Genomic DNA, 25,039 nt, shown 5'->3' with positions numbered 1-25,039 from the left:
TATTTCACTGGTACCCAGAGAAATAAAGTGACTTACCCATAATCACAAAGCTAGAGGGACTTGGATCCAGGTATTTTGATTTCATGTCTAGTTTTTTTTTTGGGGGGGGCGGTGTTTGGGGTTTTTTTCCTACTGTACCATACTGATTCAAGAAATATGTAATGCTTTTGGGGGGATCTTTTTTTCAAATATTAATACCCAATTCATTTTCACAGGATATTCCAACAAAAACTTGACCACTGAATTTTTTGATATATTGTAGTCAATCTTAGTCTGTGTTTTTGAGTGATGACATAATATTAGCTGCAAACTAGCTATGTGATCTTGGGTAAATAACTTCCTTTCAAATGATTGTACTTCCTTGCTATCTTTGGGTAAATCCTTATTTCCTCCCTACATAAAATAGGAGATTGAACCTATTCAGTTTAGAGTATAAACTCCTTGAAGGCTAAAACTGTTTTTCATTTTGCCTTTTTTTCTCCCAGTGCCTTAGAATTCCTAAATGCTTTTTGGATTGAATGGAATTATGTGATCTCTGAGATTTTTTCAACTTGAAACACTGTGTTCTAATGTTCCATGTTCTAAGATCCCTCTCACCTCTCTGACATTGAGTTTTTAAGGTCTCTAAGCTGTAACATTCTGTAATTTAGGTCATTCAGGTTAGGAGGTACTGAGATTAACTGTAATATTCCTGAAGATCCTATTTTTTATGGTTAGTTCCTATTAGTCAAATACCAATACTGTATATTAATTTCTAATTTTTTCCCTTTGGTGACGATTGGAATTATATTTCTATGATGCAAAAGTAGCACTTTCTAGACAAGTTTCTAGAATTAGCGAAGAGAAATGAAATGTTTGGTTTATATAAATGTTATGTTGTTAACTGTTTTAGGTTTCTAGTCCCAGGTCTCAGAGTACGAAAGACTCTGGTGTTGGCTTAAAATACACATCCTTTACCCCACTCCAAAAGGGGTATGGCCATGGCAAGCAAATTGAGAGAAGAGATGTTGCATCAGGATGTTGGATTTATTCTCCAGTCAGAAGTGGACTGCATAAAATTCATTCAAACAAAGGTCAGTTGGATCACCTTAATTCAATTTCTAACCATTGAGAAAAAGAATTGACATCCCTTTAGCAAAAATGTATAAGCAAAGTAACAGCCAGTAAAAGAAAAAGAAGGAAAGTACCTCCTATGTGCCAGGCATTGTGCTAAAGTGCTTTACAAATACCATCTCATTTGATCTGCATAACAACCTTGTGAGATAGGTGCTGTTATTATCCCCATTTTATAGTTGAGGAAACTAAAAAGTATATCATTAGGATACTTTATTTCAAAAACATAAACCAAAGTATCTGAGAGGTAGTGGGATATATTGTAAAGATCCTGGACTAGGATCTGGTTTGAGGCTGCATGACCACATCAGGGATGTTTTAGAGGAATTCCCTGTTCAGGTGTGGGTTGAACAAGGTGACTTCTGGGGAGCCTTCAGATTCTGAGATTCTAGGATGATGGATTCAAGACCTGGCTCTGACATTTCTAGCTGTATGACTGGGTAAGTTATTAATCCATTCTGATCTTCATTTTCCTTTTTTGTGAAATGGGGATAATAATGTTCACATTACCTACCTCACAAGGTTCTTGTAAGAGGAGGTATTTAGTAAGTATTAAAGTGCTGTAGAAACATTAATTTTATTGCCAGTTTCTTATTGTATTAAAACTGTGAGTGCTCCATGTGCAGATATATGAAGGAAGGTATATAGCAACTCATATGTTATAATGGAAGGATTCCAGGTAAAAAGAATATTTACCTGACTAGTTGCCATTCTGTTGTATATGACCTTTTCCATCTACAAATATCTATTTAATAGAATGTTTGCTCCTGTATTCATTGTGAGTGCTGAATTTGGAGTCAGAAAGATCTGGATTCAAATCCCAGTTCAGTCACTATAACCCTGGGAAGTCATTTAACTTCTGTCAAGCCTCAATTTCCTCATGTGTAAAATGAAGAGAATAGTAGATAATATTTAAATAGTGCTTTAAAATTGGCAAAATACTTTATAAATATTCTCTATTCAATCCTTATAACAGCCCTGTGAGGCAAGCACTATTATTTTTTACAGAGAAGAAAACTAAGGTTGAAAGGGGTTAAGTGACTCATGGTCACATAGGTAATAAGTATCTGAGACAGGGTTTCAACCATCAGATCTTCCCAACTTCAGGTGCACCATTCCATGCAAAATACACCACATTGACTTTATCGCTTACATGATTGTTTTGAAGAGTTAGTGTAAAATGTATAACATATTAACCTGAAAGCATCCTATAAATGCCTGTTCTTACTGTAATCATATTAATCTCGGTGCTGAAGATCTATGCTTAATTGCCTTGATAGATATGGCATCCAGAACAAGGAATCTGATAGTCCTACTGTCCCACTCGTTCAGTCCGTATATGAAGCACTGCAGTCCCTTGTAGGTTCAGCCCCTTAGAAGGATCATTGACAAATGGGAGCTTATTCAAAGAAGGGTAATCAGGATGGGGGAAGCTGAAACCATCTCATGAGTGTTCAAGGAACTCTGGTTGTTTAATCTGAAGAATAGAAAACTTCGAGGAGACATTATTGTAGTCTTCAGTTATTGGAAGGGTGGGCAATCATGAGAGAGAGGGATTAGATTTATTTTACATGGCCCTAGAGCACAAGAACTACTACCAATGGATTGAAGTTACAAGGAGTCCAATTTTAGTGCAGTATGAGAAAGAACTCCCAAACAATGCACCAGTAATGATGACTACCTAGTAATGTGATGTGATGTGATAAGTTTCCTTTAGGTCTTCAGTTAGAGGCTGTGTCACCATCTGTCAGAGATGTTGTAAAAGTGATTGATATCTCAAATGAGATTTGTACTAAATAGACTTTTAAAGGCCCTCCCAGCTTCAAGATTCTATGACTTAACTTTTTAAACTAGAGAACACAAGTGCAGTGATATTAATCATCTTGTTCTGTTTCTTTCTGTAAAGGTGAAGGAAATAGAGGAGATAGCAAGGAAGAAAGTGAACTGGATGGTGAAGTGGACCCTGCATTTGTACCTCCTCCTGGATCTGTTATTTATACTGTATTTCCAGATGGCACACCTGTCCCGCAGGGAACTGTGCTGTATGCTTCTCCTCCTCCTGTACCAATCAATGGCAGACCATTTGAACCTGGAACAGTTATTTATGGCCCCCCTCCTGCTGGAACACACATCGTTTATGGCCCTCCTCCTCCTCACTTTTCTATCCCACTCATTCCAATGGGAGTCCTTCACTGCAATGTACCTGAACATCATAATTTGGTAAGTCAAAAGGACTGATATAGTACCCACCAGCTTTTCTTAAACTATGTTCTTTGAAACCTTGGAATTTCACAAAGCAAACCAAGGGCTTTCAGAAAGAAAAAGGAAAAAAAAACATTGAGAACTGGTACACACAACAAATCCATCAGCTTTGCTGTACATATTGCTTTTGCAAAATATATGTATTCAACTGGTGTAGACAACAAGCAGAAATTGGTTTAGAAATAATTATGCAATGCATCCAATAATATATGATGTACAATTGGTTGTCAGTCAGTCAATTTTGGTAGAGAAAATATAAAATAATCAGTTTCTATTCATCTTTTAGATTTTATATAAATATGTTATTAAATAATTAAATATTCGCTTAACTTTAAATAAAAGAACCAAATAGACAATTACATACATTTGCAGCTAGTAACACTTTTAAATTCATATATATGTCCATAACAGCCTATTACTCCCCCATATCCTTTTTCCTTTTCTTTCTTCATTCTTCTCTGTGTTTCTGTGTACATTTTAAAAAATGTAGTCATAGAAGTGTGTAACCTTCTGATTTTGCTTTGTTTCCTAAGTGTTACTTTATTAAGTCTTCTCATATTTCTTTAGATTCCTCACATTTATAATTTTAATGGTACTGTAGGATTCTGTTATATGGATATACAGTAGTTTATTTACCTCTTCACTTACTGTTGGATTTGTTTTCAGTTCTTTGAAGTTTCAAATAATTGTTACATGTATTTATCAGAAATCTTTATTTGTTTAATTTATAACACTTTTAGAATCTATTTCCAATAAGGATTATTGGTTTAAATTGGTATTTAAAATTCTTGCTATGCTAAGAGATTGATCTCCAGAAAGATTATGCCAATATTCAGCTCTGTCAGCAATGTATAAGTGTACCTATTTCTCAACAACCATTGACTTTTGTCTACTTTTAATTACTTTTGCCAGTTTGGTGGATGTTGAATGTTGCCTCAAAATTGTTTTACTTTGCATTCTTCTGATAAGTGAGGAAGAATATTTTTCCAAATGATTATTTGAAATATCTGTATTTCCCTCTTTAAGTCATTTCTTTGTCTCTTGTAGAAACCTCTTGCTTTCCAGAATTGCTACCTACGAAGGTGAAAATCTTCTTTCTTTCTACCTGCTCCCTCATTTTTGCCCTTATTCAGTTAAGCCTAATTCTTCCCCCATCACTGTTCTCTTTTATTCGCTTCCTCTGCACCACTTAGTCATATGTAAACTTTTCTTCTCACATTCTCCATGGGAAACATTTCATAATTGGTCACCCTTTCTGGGAAATTTTGCTTCTTTTTTGTGCCTTTAACACAGAAGACCCAAAAGAAAAATCAGCATATTCTTTCCTCCCCATTGCCACTTTTAGACTCTTCCTCTGCTACATCCCAGTGACCTTTTTTCCTTTAAAGTTCACTCCACCCATTTGTAGCATTCTGTTTAGATTCTTGTTCCAGTTATCTGCTGGCCTCCAAGTCATTCTTCTACCTTTCTCCCCCGTAAAGTCCTCCAAACTGACCCCCTATATGTAAGGGGACATCACCATCCACCCAGTCACCCAGGCCTTTAATCTTAAAGTCATACTTGATTGTTTCCTCTCCTTCACTTCCTCTCTTTTCATACCTCAACAAACCTCTCATGGATCTCTCCTCCCCCCCCACTCTCTCAGCTGAAAACCTTGCCTCATACTAAACCAAAAACATGAGGTCATTCACCAAGAACTCCGTCTTGTTCTCTCTTCCTCATCTCACATCACTAAGATATATGTTTTCCTCCACTTTCTCCTCCGCCCCATCTAACGTGAAGAGTTGGCCTTTTTCCTTGCCAAGGCAAACCCCGCTTCGTGCTCAAGTGATCCCATTCCATTTTGTCTTTCTAGCAAATTGCCCCCTCTGTCATGCCCTCTCTCACTTTACATTTTTTTCCTGTCTGCTTCCCTACTGCCTACAAATATGCCCATGTCTCCCCGATCCTCAAAAAACCCTATAATTTCTTATGTGTTTACTATCTTAATATATATCTCTTCTACACAATTGAAATATGTTATTTCCTTTTCTTTTAATTCTTACTATAGTTCATTTTCTTATGCTTAATTCCATTATCCATTTGGAATTTATTATAGTATATCATATGAGGTAAGGATCTAAATCTATTTTTGTTCTATTGCTAGCCAGTTTTCCTGTTTATTAAATAATTAATGCCTTCTCCAATTTTTTATTGACTATAGCTTTATCAAACAGTAATTTTTTTTTTTGCTTTTTGGAGGGCAATTGGAGTTAAGTGACTTGCCCAAGGTCACACAGCTAGTTTTTGTGTTAAGTGTCTGAGACTGGATTTAAACTCAGGTCCTCCTGACTCCAGGGCCAGTGCTCTATTCACTGCACTTCCTAGCCACCCCCAAACATTAATTTTTGTGTGAAATTTTTCTTTTTCCCCACTAGTACCAGAGAGTTTTACTGAAAACTGTTTTCTATATGTTTAAGGTTTAGTAGGTCAAATCTGCCTTGGTGTGCTCTTCTTTTTTTTTTTTTTTTGGAGGGGAGAAGGCAAGGTAATTGGGGCTAAGTGACTTGCCCAAGGTCACACAGTAAGTGTGTCAAGTGTCTGAGTCCAGATTTAAACTCAGGTCCCCCTGACTCCAGGGCCAGTGCTCTATTCACTATGCCACCTAGCTACCCCATTTTTTCTCTTTTTTTTTTTTTATAAATTAACCTTTGATATTCTTGTTTCTTTGCTTTTTTCCCTGAATTTCATTATTATTTTACCCAGTTCCATAAAGAAAACCATTAGTGTTTTTATTGGTATTGCATTGTCTGTAAATTAATTTAGGGAGTAATTTCATTTTTACTATATTGAATCAATCTATATACAGATATTGAATTTTCCTTTAGTTACTTAAATCTTTTTTCACATCATAATTTTTTATTTGTGTCATGTATATCTAGTTGAGTTAAATCCAAAATATACAGTATGTTCAAATAAGTGTCCATTATGGTCAATTGAGTAAAACTAGGAAGCTTGAAGAAACAAAAAAGCAAAAATAATAATCAAAACCAATGATCTAGTTTCTCTTCATTCCTAAATACAGAAGAAATGCAATATTTAATTATCATTTTCTCCAATTTGTATTTACTACTAGTGATCCTGATGTATAGAATGGGTTGTATGACTATATTTTAAAAAGGCAGATTCATGGTTAGGCCAAAATTACTATATATTTTTCATAATAGGTACTGAATTTCATTGAAATGTTGAAACAAAACTCTCAAATTTTTCGTCAGAAATTATGAAGGTAAAGGGAAAAATGAAAAATGTCCAGAAACATCTTAGAGTGAGGACTCTTAAATACGACATTGTTCACATTGCTTTGTGACAGGAAAAAAAGATTACATCCTTTACTTAAAACAAATTATAATATTAGAGGAGTCAGAATAAAATTGATCTGAAGCTCTCTTTAAGTAGCATGGTTACTTCAGCAGCCCTGTTATCTGGTGCTATTGGTTGTAGGCGTTTTAAAAAATTAATTTTAAAAGATTCACAGGGCAGTAGAAAAACAAACATTGCACTAATACTCAAAAGACATGAATTGGAATGCTGGCTCTGCCACTTTAATTCATAATTTTTTTTACCTTAGACAAGTCATTTCTCTCTGCACCTTAACTTTCCTCCTCTAAAACGAAATAATTGCTAAGGTCCCTTCTAAATAGTGAATAATTTCAAGGATTATTTATATTGACATTTTATTCAAAGTAAAGGGTTCAGCTGTAGTATAAAATTTCAGGTTTCTTTGCCCTATCATTACTATCATATGCTCGATATTTTTCTGGTTCCAGGGGCAGCTAGGTGGGGCCATGAATAGATCACTGACCCTGGAGTCAGGACAACCTGAGTTCAAAAATGACCTCAGACACTTAACACTTACTAGCCGTGTGACCTTGGTCAAGCCTTCCCCTCTCCAAAAAGCAAAAAAAAAAAATTCTGGTTCCCCATAATTAAATTTCGGCATCATAGGAATCAGAGGGTTTGGAGCAGAAAGGGAGTTTAGAGACCATTTTAGCTAATTGCCCCCTTTTACTACAGTGCAAGGAGGTTGAATGATTTACCCAAGGTATGACCTAGTAAAGCTGGTATTCAAATGCAGATACTCTTAATTCTAAATCCAGTACTCTTTTTTTTTTTTTAAAGCAATTGGGGTTAAGTAACTTGCTCAAGATTACACCACTGGTTATTTCTGGGTGTGGTGCTAAGTATCTGAGCCCAAATTCAATCCCTGGGTCATCCTGACACTGGGGTGGGTACTCTTACTCACTGTGCTACCTGGCCTCCCCAATCCAATACTCTTTCTGCTACAATTTGCCCAATTTTTGAATGGACTATGTTCTGAAAGCTTGCTTAGAAGTCAGTTGTTTGCAGTTTAGAAAGTATTTCCCTGGAAGCAGTTATGTGTGGTAGCCAGGTGCTCAGACCAGCCCATGCTTGGCAATTTGACCCATAATTTCACTTTGGTAATTCTAGCTACCATTTATAATATTGTTTCTATGGAAATATGGGTTCCAAGTTCTGTCTTAGAACTTGGGATGGCAGAAACATCTTTCCCCTCTTCTTCCTTGCTGTGCTATCATCTGAAAAGGCCCCACCCTCACCATCACAGTATAATCCCTGCCGACATGCAGCAACAAAGGAGTACAGTGTCATTTTTTACCTTGTGATGGAGAGTGAGTCAGGGATCCTTGCCTGAAGTACTGTGGGAAGGAGGTCTCTGGCTAAGGAGCTATGAGGAGAAAGGGAAAAGTCACCCCCCAGGCCAAAGTGATACAGGAGCATCCCGCCAGGGCACAAGGAAGGAATCCCCCACGACATTGCAACAAACAGAGAATTCCCTTCCCCTGTGGCCACCATTCCAAGGTAAAGGAAATCATAAATCTGATAACAGCCCAGTGTTTGTTTATATATTTAAACAGAATGGCATTGGTGAGAAAATATAAGGCCGTCCTCATTAATATTAACAAAATAATAACAAAAAACTTTGTATCCATGTCCCTTTCTGATCATTTTCTTCTACAAACTTGCCTAAATTTTGTCGATGTTTTTAAATACTGTTTGTATGCCCTGACTTTTCTCATTGTACTCCGCATCACTTTGTATAACTTCTTGTTTTTCTTTGTATTCCTCAAATTTGTCATTTTTATGGTGGAATAAGAATTCTGTTGTTTTCGTATGCCACGGTTTATTAAACTGTTTCCCAATTATTAGACATAATACGTTTGTTTCCATTTTATTATAATTATAAAGATACTTTAAATATTTTATACAGATGTGCTCCATATGTTTCTAACACAATTTCATATATAATCCTATAATTCTTCTTGTGCTAGATATCGTATGCCTAAGTGATTTTTTCCTTTCTCGGTCTCAACCTGTGATTTATTTGATCCCTCCCTCTGCAAATGCAGATCAGCAACTGCACTGCGATTTGCAATCATAGAGAGGAGCCTGGGGCACTGAGAGGTTAAATGACTTGTCTACGGTCACATAACCAGGAGTCCAGGCAATACTTAGCACCCAGGTATTCTTCATTTTAAGGTTGGCCCTCTAGCCATTATACCACACTGCCTTTTTTGACACTGACATTTTAATTAAAAAATAAATTAGATAATCTACCATTTCTTAACTATACCAGAAGAAACAACCAGCTGGTTTGAATGATTTTTAAAATTATTTCATTGAATTAACTTGTTGCTTGCATTGCCCTTAGGACAACAAATTGGTCATCCCCAAATGTAGGTAAACAGTATCACTAAAATGAGATCTCTTGAAAGGAAGAAAAAGTAGACTTGTATTGACAAAGAACACTGATTATAGGCTGAACATAGGTTTCCTGCAGTATAGACATGTTCAAAACAGTACACTTGGTTATGGGCACTAAAGGAAGAAAAGCCTCATTTTTAAAATTTAATTGTTATCTTTTTCTTCATTTAGGAGAATGAGATTTCTAGGCTGGAAGACATTGTACACCATGTCAAAATTAAGAGACAGGAAGACAAGGCAGCAAGGCAGCAAGCTAAGAGAGAAATAGAAGAACTTCATCAAAATATTGAAGAGCTTTTGCATGAGAGAAAAGACTTAGAAGAAGAAATGGCAGAAATACATAGGAACCTTCAGAAACACAGCAGAAGAAAGTAAGAGCATGCATGTAGAGAGGCAGCATGACTTGGAAGAGAACTGATCTTCCCAGATGACCTAGGTCCAAATCCTGGCTCTGCCACATACAAACTGCAGCAGTGATCCAGTCGTTCACTTTTTTGAGGCTTAGATTCCTCACTTATAAAAAAAATAATAATAGGGGGCGGCTAGGTGGCACAGTGAGTAAAGTGCTGGCCCCAGAGTCAGGAGGACCTGAGTTTGGTTCCAGCCTCAGACACTTAACACCCACACACACACACAAAAAAAAAAACTAGCCATGTAACCTTGGGCAAGTTACTTAACCCCAATTGCCCTCCAAAAGGCAAAAATAATAATAATAACAGTCCCTGCTTTACTTACTTCACAGGATGTTTATGAGGTTCAAAAGAGATAATATATATTATATTCATGCTTCAGCAGTCCATGATTTCATCTGTTTGGGTACTTCCTTCACTGATTTAAATCACAGTTCCCCTATACCTCAGTAGATGACTTTTCATGACTTGCTGTGGCTAAAAGAGTTCATTATTTGGTAACCTACCTTCTGGAATTAATCCTCTTCCCAATTAGCCACATTAGTCTTCAGACAACTATTGCCAGACTCATTCTCAAAGCTTTTTCTGCTTGATACTGCTACTGGGTTTAGTTGTTTCTGATTCCTGCTTTTCTCATCTGTTCCAGTTGGTCTAATTTTATTTATTTATTTTTTATCAATACCACTTTTGATGGTTACTGCTTTATACTTTAATGTCTGAAAGTATTAATTCCCCCTTCATTTCTGCTTTTTAAAAATTTTCCTTGAGATACTAGACCTTTTCTTCTTCCTAATAAATTTTGCTTTATTTTGTCTGCCTTTTAAAAGTAATGAGTGTTGTAATGCTATCTGTACCTTGATTTAACTATTGTTTCTTTTATAGCATATTAGTGAAGCTCAACCATGAACAATTACTATCCTTCCAATTATTTATCTTCATTTCTTTCTTTTGAGGGATTTCATGGAAGGACGTGGTGACAGTCTTGTTACTGAAGTAGGAATACATGGGTCATCCAAACACCACAACCAAATTATAGATGAAATTGGGTGCATTGAGTCAACTCTTCTGAAACGTCGGGCAGAGCTCAGAGAAGCAGATCGACTCCTAGCTGAGGCTGAAACAGAACTTTACAACACAAAAGAGAAAGTATGTCCTTGCCTTACTTCTTATGCTGGGATAGCTTAAGCCAGAAAGCTCAGAGCTGTTGACTCTAGTGATTTTGAGGCTTCCAAAGGTTGATTTGTTTGCTTCATTTTTTTTTTGCTGTCCTTTAGTCCTTTACTTTATCTTTACTTGTCCTTTACAAGTCCTTTACTTTATCTTTACACATATATGACTATGAAGACATTTTGATCCTTAACCTCCTGAATGTTTATATTCATTATCATCATCACTATCATTTTTATGTAAGGCATATATTCTTGCAAGCAATTTGTCAGATGTTGTAAAAAAACTTAACTTTTAAAAATCACCCAAAGGGCAGCTACACAGTGAATAGAGCACTGGCTCTGGAGTCAGGAAGACCCGAGTTCAAATCCAGTCTCCGACACTTTAAAACACACACACACACACACACACACACACACACACAAAACTAGCTGTGTGACCTTGGGCAAGTCACTTAACCCCAGTTGCCCTACCTTCCCCCCTCCAACAAAAGCAAAAAAAAAAAAAATCACTCAGAAGTCTGAATCTCCATAATAGAATTATGAACTGTGAGCTAGAAGGGACCTTTGAGACTGTCTAATCCAAACCCCTCATTTTATAAATGAAGAAACTAATATTTAAAGAATGAAGGTGACTTGTCCTAGATTACATTCTTGGTGAAGTTATCAACATGTTTCTACTGTTGAAATTAGCAAAAGCCTACAAGAAAAATTGGAGAGAGAATTTGTATGCCCCTATCAGGTTCTAAAAATGGAACCCTGATACGGATACCTATATATTCATTAGAAGCTTTGTGCCATCACTAAAACACACCTGATTTGATTCATCACAGAACAAATCCTTTTTTGTCATCAGGATTTTCTGGCATTAAAAAAAATATATATTAAAACAAACTTCTACCGAAGTCTTCCTCAGTATCTCATTATGCATATTGATGACCCTGGATTCTTGGAAGGGTATGCCACGATAGCATAAGTTCTAACAAACCTTGCCCAAGCTGGAAAGGCTGTAAGGACTAGACATGTACCATGTGCCTTTCACACAAAGGGCTAGCCTGAGGATAAAAAGGCTTGTTACAAGAGGGTTGGCCACTAGCTAATGAATTTTTGGCCACAACAATTTATGAAATCATCAAATAAAGTATTAAGATATTATGTTTATTAGTGGGAAGAGTACCCATTGCTGCTCTCCATGGTGTGCCTAACATAGGTTCCTGCCCACCTTGCTTATACTACATTCTGCCTCTCCTATGAAAGAATTAAAATGTGATTATTGCTTTTGCTTAATCAGCTTCTTTTTTACCTCCCCATGTAGCCAGTGAGCAGCAGAGTATGATAGAAAGAACTCTGCTCATAGAGTCAGAGGGTTTGAGTTCAAATGTTCTCTTGGATACTCACTGTCTGAATTTGAGCAAGTCCCTTCTCTTCTCTGGAACTCAGTGTAAAAATGAGTGTTTGGAGTAGGGGATCTCTAAGGGTCTTTCCAGTTGTGACTCCTTGTAAATTTTAATCTAATTCAGAGTCAATGCATCAATCAGTATTTATTAAATATAAAGAAAGAACTTAGTTTGTGCTTAGCACTGTGCTAAATGTTGGGGATAGATACAGAGGAAGGCAGAAACATAACCTCTGCTCCCAAGGAGCTTAAGAGGCAGATGATATGAATCTGTGTGATATGAAGTGTGCATACAAGATATATATAGTTTAAATGGAAGGTATCTTAAGTGAAAGGGACTTGAGATGAATATTGAAGGAAGTCAGGGAAGCTAAAGGTGATGACAAAAAACATTCTAAGCATGGAATGCATAGAGGTGGGAGGTGGTGTGCCATGTATGAAAAACATAAGGGGTTGACTTGAGTTGGTAAAATCCAGTTTTACTTGAGCCCTTTTCAGTGAAGGGCTTAGCTTTTCTTATATGTGCTTTCAGGATGTTGAGTTCAGTTGTGATGTTTCTGCTAATAACCTAAAGTTTAAAAGTTACAAAGGAAGGTAATTGTAGTTATCATCTTTAAAGATTCTTTCTTCACTTGCTTAAAACATCTTTCATGTGTTGGCACTCTGTACCAGATAAGAACCTGATGATGAAACTGCTTTTTCATCTGTTTATGCAGAGGAATAGACAGCTGTGGTGTAGTAGAAAACCACTGGATTTAAAGGCATAAGAATCCTACTCTGACATTAATTAGCAATGGCTTTGAGCAAAGCACTAAACATCTCTAGACCTCAGTTTCCTCATCCTGTAAATGAGGGAGAATAACCATGATATCCACTTCCCAGAATCATTGCAAGGATCAAGTGAGATAACGGATACAAGCAGTAAAGTGCTATAGAAATATTGGCTGCTCTTACCACTGTAAGAAGTATTTTTATTAAATGTCTTTTAAATAATTTTATGAAATTGTGGATCTAAAACTAGAATGAACTTTAGAGGTCATCAGTCCATCCCTTTTATTTAACAGATGAAGATACTGAGACTCCTGGAACATCAGTGGCTTGCCCCTGGTGATACCAGTTCTGTTAAGTATGCCATTTGAGCCCAGGTCCTCCTGTGTTTTACTGAGTAGCAATTAAATTTTCCTTAAAGCAACAGATTTTGGAGGGAGGCAGTGTGGGGACATGGAAAGCTTGCTAGATCTGGAATCAGAGAACCTGGGTTTAAATCCCATTTCTGCTGCTAGTTACTACTATGATCTTGATCAAATCATTTAACTCCTCAAAGCCTCTGTCAAATGAGGAGGTTGAATGAGGTGACCTAAGGTCTTGTTCAGCTCTAATTGTGAGTCTGAGGTTTAACTTCACTACTTACTAACATAGGCAAATCATTCACATTCCTGAGCCTCCATTTTTTTCCTCTGTAAAATAGGAATAGGGACACTAGTACCCTCTCCTCTTGAGAATGATTGTTATAAGGTTCAAGTAAGATAATGTATGAGAAAGCATTTTCTAAACATAAAAACTATTTTAGAAACATAAATTGTAAAGAACCTATTATATGCTTGTGCTAGGAGATGAAATACAAAAATAAATGAGACACTGCCCCTGCTGTCATCATGGAGATTGCCAGCCACTAGAAGAGGGCCAAGGGGCAGCGAGGTGGCACAATGGATAGAGCGCCTATCCTGGAGTCTTTCTGAGTTCAAATCTGGCCTCTGACCCTTACTAGCTATGTGAGCCTGGGCAAGTCACTTAAACCTGTTTGCCTCAGTTTCCTGTGTAAAATGATCTGGAGAAGGAAATGGCAAACTACATCAGTATCTTTGACAGGAGTACCCCAGATGGGGTATTGAAGAGTCAGACATGACTGAACAACAACTGAAAAAAAGAGAGCCAACAGACAGAGAGATAGACAGACACACCCTCTATTAAGCAAAGAAGAAAGGCTCTTGTTGTTTATTTTGTCTAACAATAGTTCATATTTATATAAGCACTCTATGGTTTACAACACACTTTGCTCAGAATCCCATAAGAAAAGTTACCTTGATTTACTTTGAAAGATTCATTATTTAATTGTTGTAGACACTCCCTGAATGACCGCCTATCCTAGTGGATAGAGAGCTGGCCTGAGAGTCTGAAAAATCTGGGTTCAAGTCCTGCTTTTGACACCATTGGCTCTATAACCAGACATCACTCAGCCTCTCAGTGCCCTCAGGCTACTCTCTAATTGTGATTCTCAAAGTGTGGTACAGGGACCCCAGGGGTGTCCTGAAAACCCTGTCAAGGGGTCCTTGAAAGTCAAAACTTTTCACAGCAATGCTAAGACATTTTCATTTCTAACATGGTAAACATTGATAGTTATATATTTCATGTAATAAAAGCCCTTTGGAAGGTCCGTGATAATTTTTAAGTGTGTGAAAGGGTCCTGAGAGGGGTGGCCAGGTAGCTAAGTGAGTAAGAGCACCAGCCCCAGAGTCAGGATGACTTGGGATTGAATCTGGGCTCAGATACTTAGCACCCACCCAGAAATACCTGGCCGTGTAACCTTGAGCAAGTTACTTAACCCCAATTGCGAAAGGAAGGAAGGAAGGAAGGAAGGAAGGAAGGAAGGAAGGAAGGAAGGAAGGAAGGGAGGGAGGGAGGGAGGGAGGGAGGGTCCTGAGACCAAAAAGTTTGAGAACCTCTGCTCTGACATTGTAAATTGCAAATCAAGTGCCAGTCTTGATTTGTAGGTTTTTTGGGTTTTCCTCACTGGGAGAACCACTGAAATCATAAAGTAAATAAAAGTAAAAGGTACCTCCTGCCATGATGCAGCTCAGAACTGCTCCACAACTTAGCATCATCTTTCACAAATGACTCTGACTAAAATAATTCTTCACCTAGAGGGTGACCCCCTGCTGATGAGCCAGCCTGAACCCATGCTTAAAGCTTTTGCAGCTTGAGGACATGAGATGTGCCTTTCATTGCCTGTAAAAACTCTGACTGGTCTCCTTACCATGAGGAAGCATTGCAGGAGGAGGGCTTTATTATAAAGTAGGTAGTATGCTCAAATCATTATTTTCAGTATTTTACAGGTGAAGTGACTTGCACATAGTCACACAGCTCACAAGTGACAGCAAGACTCACAATCTCTCGCTTTCCCTGCTGTTCCTACTCTTTAAATCCGCCCCTGGTTATTAATGTAGCATCCATGGTCCAGCAAAACTGTACTCAGAAGAAGCTGGGTAATCATTTCTGTGCCACTTAACTGGGTTGTTTTAATGACAGTTTCTTTTCTAGACCAAAAATACTATTCAGAGGTACAGTGAGGTCAAGAAACACTTGTCACGGGCAGAGCTGGATGCACAGGAGTTAGAGCGCAGAGCCCAGGAGACAGCCATCAAGCTAGTGAAAGCAGATCAGCAGCTAAGGTACTTCTGAATCAGTACAGCAAATATTTATGGGATCAAATGAATGAAAACAATTTGGTTCTGGGCAATATCATACTGTTGGATAACCAAATAATACTATGGTATACTTTCAAAAAAAGACAAAACTCAGTTGAACAAATATTTGTCAACACTTGAATACATTTAAGTACTTATTATTTCCTAGGCCCTGAAGGGATATAAAAAAAATGAATTCCTGCCTCCAAATTAATAGATATTAATGTATTCTAGATCCCTTCAGGTTGATAGAAGGGCCTTCAGGCAGAACATGCCCGATCAGCAAGAAATCTTGAAAGAAATCAACAAAGTCATGGTTACAAGAGACCCTGACTTCTGCTCTTTAAATCATAAAATAGAAAAATTGATTGAAGGGTGAGTAAATGAGCATTACAAACATTAAGTATCTTCCATACCCATGTGGAGGATGGGAAAGTGATCTGTTTTACCCATAGCTTATAGTACCTGGGGCAAAGTGGAAGATGAAGCTAGAGAGTTAGGATGGTAAATAATTAACAGTAATTTCAGGATATTGGGCAAGCTTTCTGGGGGAGTAACTCAAATGGTTATTGAATTTTATAGACTTCAGAAGCTGCAGACGGGCGCAGAAAATGTTGAAGATAGTAACGAAGATCATCTTCAGGCCATCAGTGGATTTGAATATCTTCACACTAAAAAAGCTGAGCTAGAAAAGGTGAAAAATCAGGTATGCATTGATTTTAAACTGTACTTTCGAAATAGCATCTTCACTGTTGTGAACCTATAAACACAGGACTTGAAGGCAGACTACCCAGTCAACCCTTATTTCCCCCAAGTCACTCCACCTTTCTGTGAGCCACAATTTTCTTCATGAAGTGGGAAAAAATATCCTTGTGCTGCTCTAACTCATAGGTCTGTTAGGAAAGGATTTTGTGAATAGCACTATGAAAACATCAGCTATTAGAAATCTCTACTACATATCCAAAATTTATCTGCACTTAGCCAGTATAACAGCGTTGGTGTTGTACAACAAAAGTTAGCAGCTGAAACACCTTTAAGGTGGATGTCTTTATTTTTCCTTTTTAATGTATAACAGACCTCAAGATACTCATCTTTTGGGCGGGCCATATCTAAAGAGAGTGCAGGTCAGACCATAATAGAGGCCAGCCTACATTTTAATAGAGGTAAAGTTAGGTTACAACAAACATAAAGGGTGACCAGAGTGATATATGTGAGAGGGGAAGGCCTACTCAGTATAGTCAAAAATGTTAGAGCTGGAAGAGACCTTAGACTAGAGATTGTTCCAAATGGAAAGGTAAGGATCATTTAATTCAACCTCCTTATTTTATAATGAAGAAACAGCCCAAAGATGATGTGTTTGATGTGTTGTCTTACCTGAGGCTGCGAAGATCATCAATGTGTCACTGAGCTTTAGAATCCAGGTATCCTGACTCCCACTCCAACGTTCTTTCCACTCTGCCAGACTAACTGCCACCACTTTCCTTGGTGACTTTGGAGGATTTAATATGTTACTTGTGTGTTTCTGAGCTATGGGTTTCTTCATTCTAACCAGCCTACCTAAGTCATTGCCCAGCTGTAAGGTACCTGGTTCTTGCAGCTACAGTGGGATGCATTAAGGGTCAGAGTGACTACCTCAGTTCTCTGTACCTGACTGATAGTTCTGCCAATAGAAGTTGAATTTGCCAACCTCTATTCTTGGATTTTAAATGCCTTTACTCGTTTCTTTCCTTGTAGATAGCAGCCCAGCAGCAGGAGATGTTAGTCTTGGACATGCATTTAACTCATAAGAAAGAAGAGCTACATTTGCTGCAAGTAAGTGTGACCCAGGCAAAAGCTGACCTCCAAGAAGCCCTCAACTTAGGGGAAACAGAAGTGACAGAGAAACGGAATCAACTTAGGGTAGGTTTTTAGTCACATCTTTTTATGGTTTTCTTCTAAGAATCAGAGTACCATGCACAGAATTTACTTCAGGTATTTTCATTTGTCTCTTTTAAAATTGTATACTATAGAATCCTAGAGTTTTAACTGATCTGAAGCATGTTCAGCCAGACTATTTTACCACCTTTGTTCTCTGGGCCTCTATTTCCTCATCTATAAAATCCATTGTTAATATTTTATGCCATGTTCTGACTTTTTGTATTCAAACATTCTAAGTTTTTCTCCATTTGTAACATTCTGTTTCTAACATTGTGTTTTCTAGGGTCCCATTCAGCTTGTTCAAGCCATAGACATGACGAATAAATTATCCTTCATTCTTATCAATTACATACTTCTGCCCTTTCCTTGATTTCCATAATAATAAATTAATGCAATATTTACTACAAACCTGCCTTTACCACTGTCCTCAGTCCTCTATGCCCAATCTCCCTATGGGAACCAAGCTCTTCTTCCTCATATATCTCATAAGTCCGTTGTTTGGGGATGGATGAATATGATTTCATAATTTGGATTCTAAACCCTTTAGCAGAAAAATTTGATATAAAGATTTTTTTTCCCATTTTGACCCCTTCTTATTAAGTGCATGAATTTTCTCTCTGCAGGAGCTTTTCATTTTCAAGTAATCAAACTTAGACCTATTTTATTTTTTATAATTTCTTCTGTTTATTGTTTGGTTAATAATACACCTCTTAGGGGCGGCCAGGTGACTCAGCGAGTAAGAGCACCGGCTCCAGTGTCAGGATGACCTGGGGATCAAATCCAGGCTCAGATACTTAGCACCACACCCAGAAATAACTGGCCGTGTAACCGTGAGCAAGTTACTTAACCCCGATTGCTTTAAAAAAAAAAAAAGAATATACCTCCTACCCACAACTATGAAGGGTTTATGATCTATTTCTAAGTTTTTTATTGTATGTTCTTTAGAATTTAGGTTGTGTATCCATTTTCTTATTCATCTTGGTACCCACAGGGACCTATGTGATATGATCTTGTCCATAGAAAATCATAAAAGTATCAGGGAAGTAGGAATAATCAATATCCTTAAAGAGTTTACAGTGTGAAAAAATAAGATTCTAGTATGCACTTATGAGTAGGCCTTACCTTAAAGGAATTTCTCATCATGAACAATCTTCTTTTTCTCCTCTCCCCACCTACCATTGCTACAATGTTTATGCAGGAAATAAAGTCTGTCCTGGAAGAACTGAGTTTTCAGAAAGGAGAATTGAATGTCCAGATAAGTGAAAAGAAAACACAACTATCACTCACTAAACAGGAAGTTAGAAAAGAAGAGGAAATCCTTCAAGAACTTCTAAGACAAATATCTAGGCACAAAGCAGGTACATTTTTGTGATCATGGGCAGTGTACTGGAAAACACACTGAATGGGGAATCTGAAGAAGTAGGTGTAATTGTTGACTCTCCATTTGTTTGTTGTGAAACTTTGAGTCTTGGTGCTTTATCTTATTGGGCTTATCTACAGAAATTCAATTCTAACATTTGTGATGAGTATCCCAAATATCTGCATCCTAATATTTCACATTCCAAGATCTATTCTAGAACTAAGATCCCTTCTAGCTGAACATTGTCTAATTCTGTAGCCTGTGGTCCATATTTTCTAACATTCTTTAATCTATATTGTTCTTTGCCCTGTTTCTGAATATTAGAGATGAAAAATTTCATGGACAAGTTGCAACATGAAAACAGTGAGCTACAGATCCTAAAAGTGCAACGTAACCAAAAGGTGACTGAGCTAGAGAAGACACAAATTGAATTGCTAGAGGTAAAAATAATCTGGTTGACCCAGCCTCTGAAAACTGCAGCGCTTTGGTTCCTTTGAGCCGTCTAATGTTTCATATCCTCTCCCCAAGGAGAAACTAGAATTGGAGAAACTGCAGCGCACAGCCCAGCGCCAGAGAGAAGAAGCTGAGTGGCAGAGACAGCTTCTGGAAAGGGAGAAACTAGAAATCAGCCAGCTGACATCAGAAATATCCACCTTGCAGGCCAATGTGGAAGCTTTGAATGAAGAAAAGGAAGATCTTGAAGAGAACTGTGAAAGTTTGGAGAAGAAGTTGGAGCAAGCCAAAAGGTGAGAGAAGGAATGAGGAAATCATGAAGAACATTTCTGGAGAGCTAGATAACACCCACAGTTGTGGTCACTTTTCCAGTACTTTACTCCTTGTACTGCTGTACACCCTCTAGAAGATCTTGTGTTTTGGTTTTGGTTTAGTGAACCTTCCAGTCTTGTAAAATGGCAATAATAATAGCACAACAACAATCATACTGGTATTAACAGTAGAAGGAATAGCTAGCCTTTATATGTAGCTCTTTAAGGTGTAGAAAGTCCTTTACAAATCTTATTTCATCTTATCCTCACAACTTTGGGAAGGTAGGTACTATTGCTATATCCCCATTTTACAGATGTGGAAATTGAAAACCTGTCAGCTGAGGTTGACAGAACTTGAGTAATTTGCCCAGGGTCATACATCTAGTAAATATGAGTGAGATTGCATTTGAAGTCAGCTCACCCTGACTCCAGATGCAGCACTCTCTCTCCATCACATCCATTGGACATAGAGTCAGAAGATCTTTGTTCATTTTTTTTTTTGCCTTTTGGAGGGCAGTTGGGGTTAAGTAACTTGCCCACGGTTGGTTACATGGCTAGTTTTTTTGAGTGGGTGTCTGAGGTCAGAACCGAACCTGGGTCCTCCCGACTCTGGGGCCAGCGCTTTACTCACTACACCACCTAGCCACCCCCTCTTTGTTCATTTCTTGACTCTGTTTCCTTAGCTACTGGAGCAAGTCACTGCCCCAGCAGAATTTTAGTTTCTTCATGTTTTAAAAGGGTTAATATTACTTTAGCTAATTTTGCTAATTATCATTATTATATAATATTACTAATATTACTTTAGTTAATATTACTTCCTGATAAGTTTATTACCCCCATGGAATTAAACAATATTATTAAAATGTAAAAAAACACTTCGTAGCCCAAAAATGCTGTGTAAATGTGAGCTTCTATTGTTATTGTTACTCTCCAACCTAAAGAAAGTATACAGTATGGGGCAGCAAGGTGGCACAGTGAATAGAGCACCAGCCCTGGAGTCAGGAGGACCTGAGTTCAAATCTGGCCTCAGACACTTAACACAAAAACTAGCTGTGTGACCTTGGGCAAGTCATTTAACCCTAATTGCCCTCCAAAAGAGCAAAAAAAGAAAGTATACAGTAGAATCACTTTTGAAAATAAATATTTATAAGCTATTAGTGCTAGACCTTAGACTATAACACATAGAATGTTAACTCAGGAAGAGGGCCATAAAGTGCAGAATGTTAGAATTCTAACATAGAGTGTCAGGGCTAGAAGGAAAGAAGGCTTATGATGTCGTCTAATCCAGCCCTCCTCATTTTATAGCTAAGGAAACCAAGCCCCACGTGGGTGAAGGAACTTGCTTGAGATCACACAGCAAATGTGTGACAGAGCTAGGCCTGGACCTGCTTGTTAATGTGGTGCTTTTCCCACTCTACAGATGCTGCTGTAAGGATGGAGAATCCTCCTCAGCCTTCACAATTGCACATTGATAAAGCATAATATGGAATAATATGGAAAATGCTTTTTTTGCCTGTGTTGATGTTGTATTGTGTCAATTTTTGAGTTTCTCTCTATTCTTGGTAGAGTCCTAGCAGCTACAGAAGATAGCAGCAGAATAGCAATGTCTAACTTAGAAAAGTTGGAGCTGGATATCAGGAAACTGCATCAGGAAGTAGATCAGCTAAACAGAGACAAGCTCTCCTTGCACAAAGATATTGCCAGCATGCAACAGCACCTACAAGGTAGGCAAAATATGATTAGGAGGTATCTTCAGAGTGTTTGAGGCATGTATTTTCTAAGAGTCCTAAAAAGGAAGTGGTAATCACCAAGAGCACTGGCATAGCTTCATCAAGAATGTCATGCCAGATTAATCTCGTTTCCTTTTCTGACAGAGTGAATAGACTAATAGATCAGGGATAAGTTGTAGGTATACTTAGATTTTAATTTATTATATTTTATTTTTCCCCCAATTACATGTTAAAACAAATTTTTTTTTACTTTTTTTTTTTTAAAGCGATTAGGGTTAAGTAACTTGCTTAAGGTTACACGGCCAGTTATTTCTGGGTGTGGTGCTGAGTATCTGAGCCCAGATTCGATCCCAGGTCTCTCGACTCTGGCCACCCCTAAGCAATTGGGGTTAAGTAACTTGCTCAAGGTTACACAGCCAGGTGTTTCTGGGTGGGTGCTAAGTAAAACAAATTTTTTAACATTGAGCTCTAACTTCTATCCCTCACTTCCTCTTATCCTCTCTCCCTGAGATAGTAAGTAATCAGGTATAGGTTATAGATGTACAATCATGTAAAACATTTCTATATTAGTCGTTTTGTACAAGACCCAAATGAAAGAAAAACAATGAAAGAAAGTAAGTTAAAAATAGCACACTTTTTAGTCTGTATTCAAAATAGTCTGTATTCAAACAATATCAGTTCATTCTCAGGGAGCAGATAGTGTGCTTCATCATTAGGCCTTTGGGATTTTCTTGGATCATTGTATTGCTGGAGCGAAGTCATTCACAGTTCTTCATCAAACAATGTTGCTGTTATTGTGTATAATGTTCTTCTGGTTCTGTTTACTTCCTTTTGCATCAGTTCATGTAAGTTCAGCTTTTTCTGAAATCATTCTGCTAGTCATTTCTCATAGCAAAATAATATTCCATTACAATCACATATCATAGCTTCTTTAGCCATTCCCCAGTTGATGGGTATCTCTTCAATTTCTAGTTCTTAGCCACCACAAAAAGAACTGCTATAAATGCTTTTGTACAAATAAGTCCTTTCTCTTTTTTTTTCTTTTGATGTCTTTGGGATATAGACCTAGCAGTGGTGTTTCTGGATCAAAGGGCATGAAGTTTTGTAGCCCTTTGGGCATAGTTCCAAATTGCTCTCCAGAATGGTTGGATCAGTTCACAACTCTACCAGCAGTTTGTGTCCCAGTTTTCCTACATCCCCTCCCACATTCGTTATTTTCTGTTTTTGTCATATTAGCCAATCTGATAGGTGTGAGATGGTACCTCAGAGTTGTTTTAGCTTGCATTTCTCTCATCAGTAATGATTTAGAGCATTTTTTTCATATGACTGTAGATAGCTTTGATTTCTCCTTCTGAAAATTGCTTCTTCATATCCTTTGATCATTTATCAGTTGGGAAATAACTTGTATTTTTATCAATTAGACTCAGTTCTCTATATATTTGAGAAATGAGGCCTTTATCAGAGATACTCGTTGCAAAATTTTTTCACAGTTTTCTGCTTTCCTTATAATTTTGGTCACATTGGTTTTGTTTGTGCAAAAACTTTTAAATTTTATATAATCAAAATTGCCTACTTTATGTTTTGTAATGCTCTCAGTCTCTTGTTTGGTCATAAATTCTTCACTTAATCATGGACCTAACAGATAAACTATTCCCTGCTCTCCTAATTTGCTTATGGTATTACCCTTGATGCGTAAATCATGTACCCATTTTTACCTTATCTTGGTATGTGGTGTGAGATGTTGATCTGTTCTACTTTCTGCCATACTGTTTTTCCAGCAGTTTTTGTGAAATAATGAGTTTTTGTTCCAAAAGTTTGGGTCTTTGGGTTTATCATATACCAGACTACTATGGTCATTTACTATAATGTAATTTGTACCTAATAGTCCACTGATCCACACACTATTTCTTAGCCAGTGCCAGATTGTCTTGATAATTACCACTTTATTAATATAGTTTGAGATCTAGTATTGCTAGACTGCCTTCCTTCACATTTTTTTTCATTGATTCCCTTGATATCCTTGACCTTTTGTTCTTCTAGATGAATTTTGTCATTATTTTTTTCTAGCTCTGTAAAATAGTTTTTGATAGTTTGATTGGCATGACACCGAATAGATTAATTTAGGTAGACTTGTCATTATATTGGATTAGCCAACCCATGAGCAATTAATATTTTTCCAGTTGTTTTGAGCTGACTTTGTGTGAAAAAGTATTTTGCAGTTGTGTTGATATGGTGTACTTAGATTTTATTAAAGCATTTGACAGATTTTCTCATGTTTTTCTTATGGTCAAAGTGGAGAAATATGGACTAAACAATAGAATGTTTAGATGAATTCAGAACTCTCTGGCCCGGGCCCAAATACTAATCTTTAATGGTCAGCTTAGAAAGAGGAAATGAGTGGGTGCCTTTGGAATTGTCTTGGATGATTGTATTGATCATAGTGACTAAGTCTTTCACAGTAGATCATAGTTATAATATTGCTATTACTGTATACAGTGTTCCCCTGGTTCTACTCACTTTACTTTGTATGAGTTCATCTAAGTCTTCCTAAGTTTTTCCAGAACCATGCTGCTCATCATTTCTTACAGCACAATAATAATATTGCATCACAATCACATACCACAGTTTGTTCAGCCAATAGATGGGCATTCCCTCAATTTCCAGTTCTTTGCTATCACAAAAAGAACTGCTGTAAATATTTTTTGCATATATAGGTTCTTTTTCCTTTTCTTTGATCTCTTTGGAGTACTGACATAGTGGTGGTATTGCAGGGTCAAAGAGTATGCTTAGTTTTATCATGCTTTGGGCATAGTTCCAAGTTTCTACCAACATTTAAAAACATTCACTTTGCCCTACCCATCCCCCCAAACTGTCATTCTCTGTAACTCCTAGAAAAAAGCTGACTATTCATTACCTCCATTTTCTCTTTTTTTTACTCACTTTTCAACTCTTTGCAATCTTATTTATGATTTCATCACTCAAGTAAAACTCCTTTTTCAAAGGTTACCAGTAACCTCTTAATGATTAAATCCCATGACTTAATCTCAGTCCTCGATCTTTCTATAGCATTTGACACTGTTAACCATCCCCTCCTCCTGTATGCATTCCTCCCTGAATTTTTGTTAATACTTCTCTCCATTGGTTCTTCTGTTTCTCTGACTATTCATTCTAAGACTTCTTTACTGGGTCTTTAGCTTTGTCCTCCCCCTAACTCTGGCTGGCACCCAAGACTGTTTCCTCTACCCTTTTATCTCACTTCACCCTCTCTCTTAGTGATCTCATCAGCTCCCATGGTTCATTTAGTATCTCTCTGCACATGACACCAGCTTCCTGTTGGATTTCTGCAAATGGATGCAAAAGGTATCTCAAACTCACCATATCTAAAGTTAAATTCATTATTTTCCCCCTAAACCTATATCTTCTCTAAACTTCCTATTGATTAAACTACTATTTTTCCCTAGTTCATAATTTTTATCTTCAACGCTTTCCTTTCCTTCATCTCCCATACAATTAATTATTGTCTTACTGATTTTATTACCATAATATCTTTCATATCTGTTTCCTTTACTTCATTCATATAGCCACCAGCCTCATCACTTCTCACATAGATTATTACAACAGCCACCTCTTTGGACTCCTAGTTTCTAGTCTCATCTCTGGTCCATACTCCACA

At 37.3% G+C, this 25,039-nt stretch overlaps 1 protein-coding gene across 6 annotated transcripts in view; it reads left to right on the top strand.

Annotated features, from left to right (window-relative positions):
• The window catches only part of CNTRL (centriolin), a 97,668-nt gene that overhangs the window by 57,698 nt on the left and 14,931 nt on the right, over window positions 1-25,039 (top strand). For 4 of the 6 annotated variants that reach the window (XM_069073782.1, XM_069073783.1, XM_069073780.1 and 1 more), the window contains exons 23-34: window positions 893-1,073; window positions 3,020-3,333; window positions 9,331-9,530; window positions 10,523-10,715; window positions 15,450-15,580; window positions 15,830-15,970; window positions 16,178-16,301; window positions 17,330-17,494; window positions 18,711-18,870; window positions 19,197-19,312; window positions 19,401-19,618; window positions 21,203-21,360. In XM_069073782.1, the coding sequence (XP_068929883.1) occupies window positions 893-1,073; window positions 3,020-3,333; window positions 9,331-9,530; window positions 10,523-10,715; window positions 15,450-15,580; window positions 15,830-15,970; window positions 16,178-16,301; window positions 17,330-17,494; window positions 18,711-18,870; window positions 19,197-19,312; window positions 19,401-19,618; window positions 21,203-21,360 (2,101 nt within the window). Of the gene's footprint in view, window positions 1-892; window positions 1,074-3,019; window positions 3,334-9,330; window positions 9,531-10,522; window positions 10,716-15,437; window positions 15,581-15,829; window positions 15,971-16,177; window positions 16,302-17,329; window positions 17,495-18,710; window positions 18,871-19,196; window positions 19,313-19,400; window positions 19,619-21,202; window positions 21,361-25,039 lie in introns of those variants that run through there. The other 2 variants (XM_069073784.1, XM_069073785.1) reach the window with 2 other exon arrangements.

Source organism: Petaurus breviceps, unplaced genomic scaffold (genome assembly GCF_028583685.1).
Source record: "Petaurus breviceps papuanus isolate PSGF00001 unplaced genomic scaffold, PetGlider_PUasm1.0 90879, whole genome shotgun sequence".
In the NCBI taxonomy this organism is placed as follows: Eukaryota; Metazoa; Chordata; class Mammalia; order Diprotodontia; family Petauridae; genus Petaurus; species Petaurus breviceps.
The sequence above is the reverse complement of the archived record's forward strand: the minus strand, read 5'-3'. Positions and strand labels throughout refer to the sequence as shown.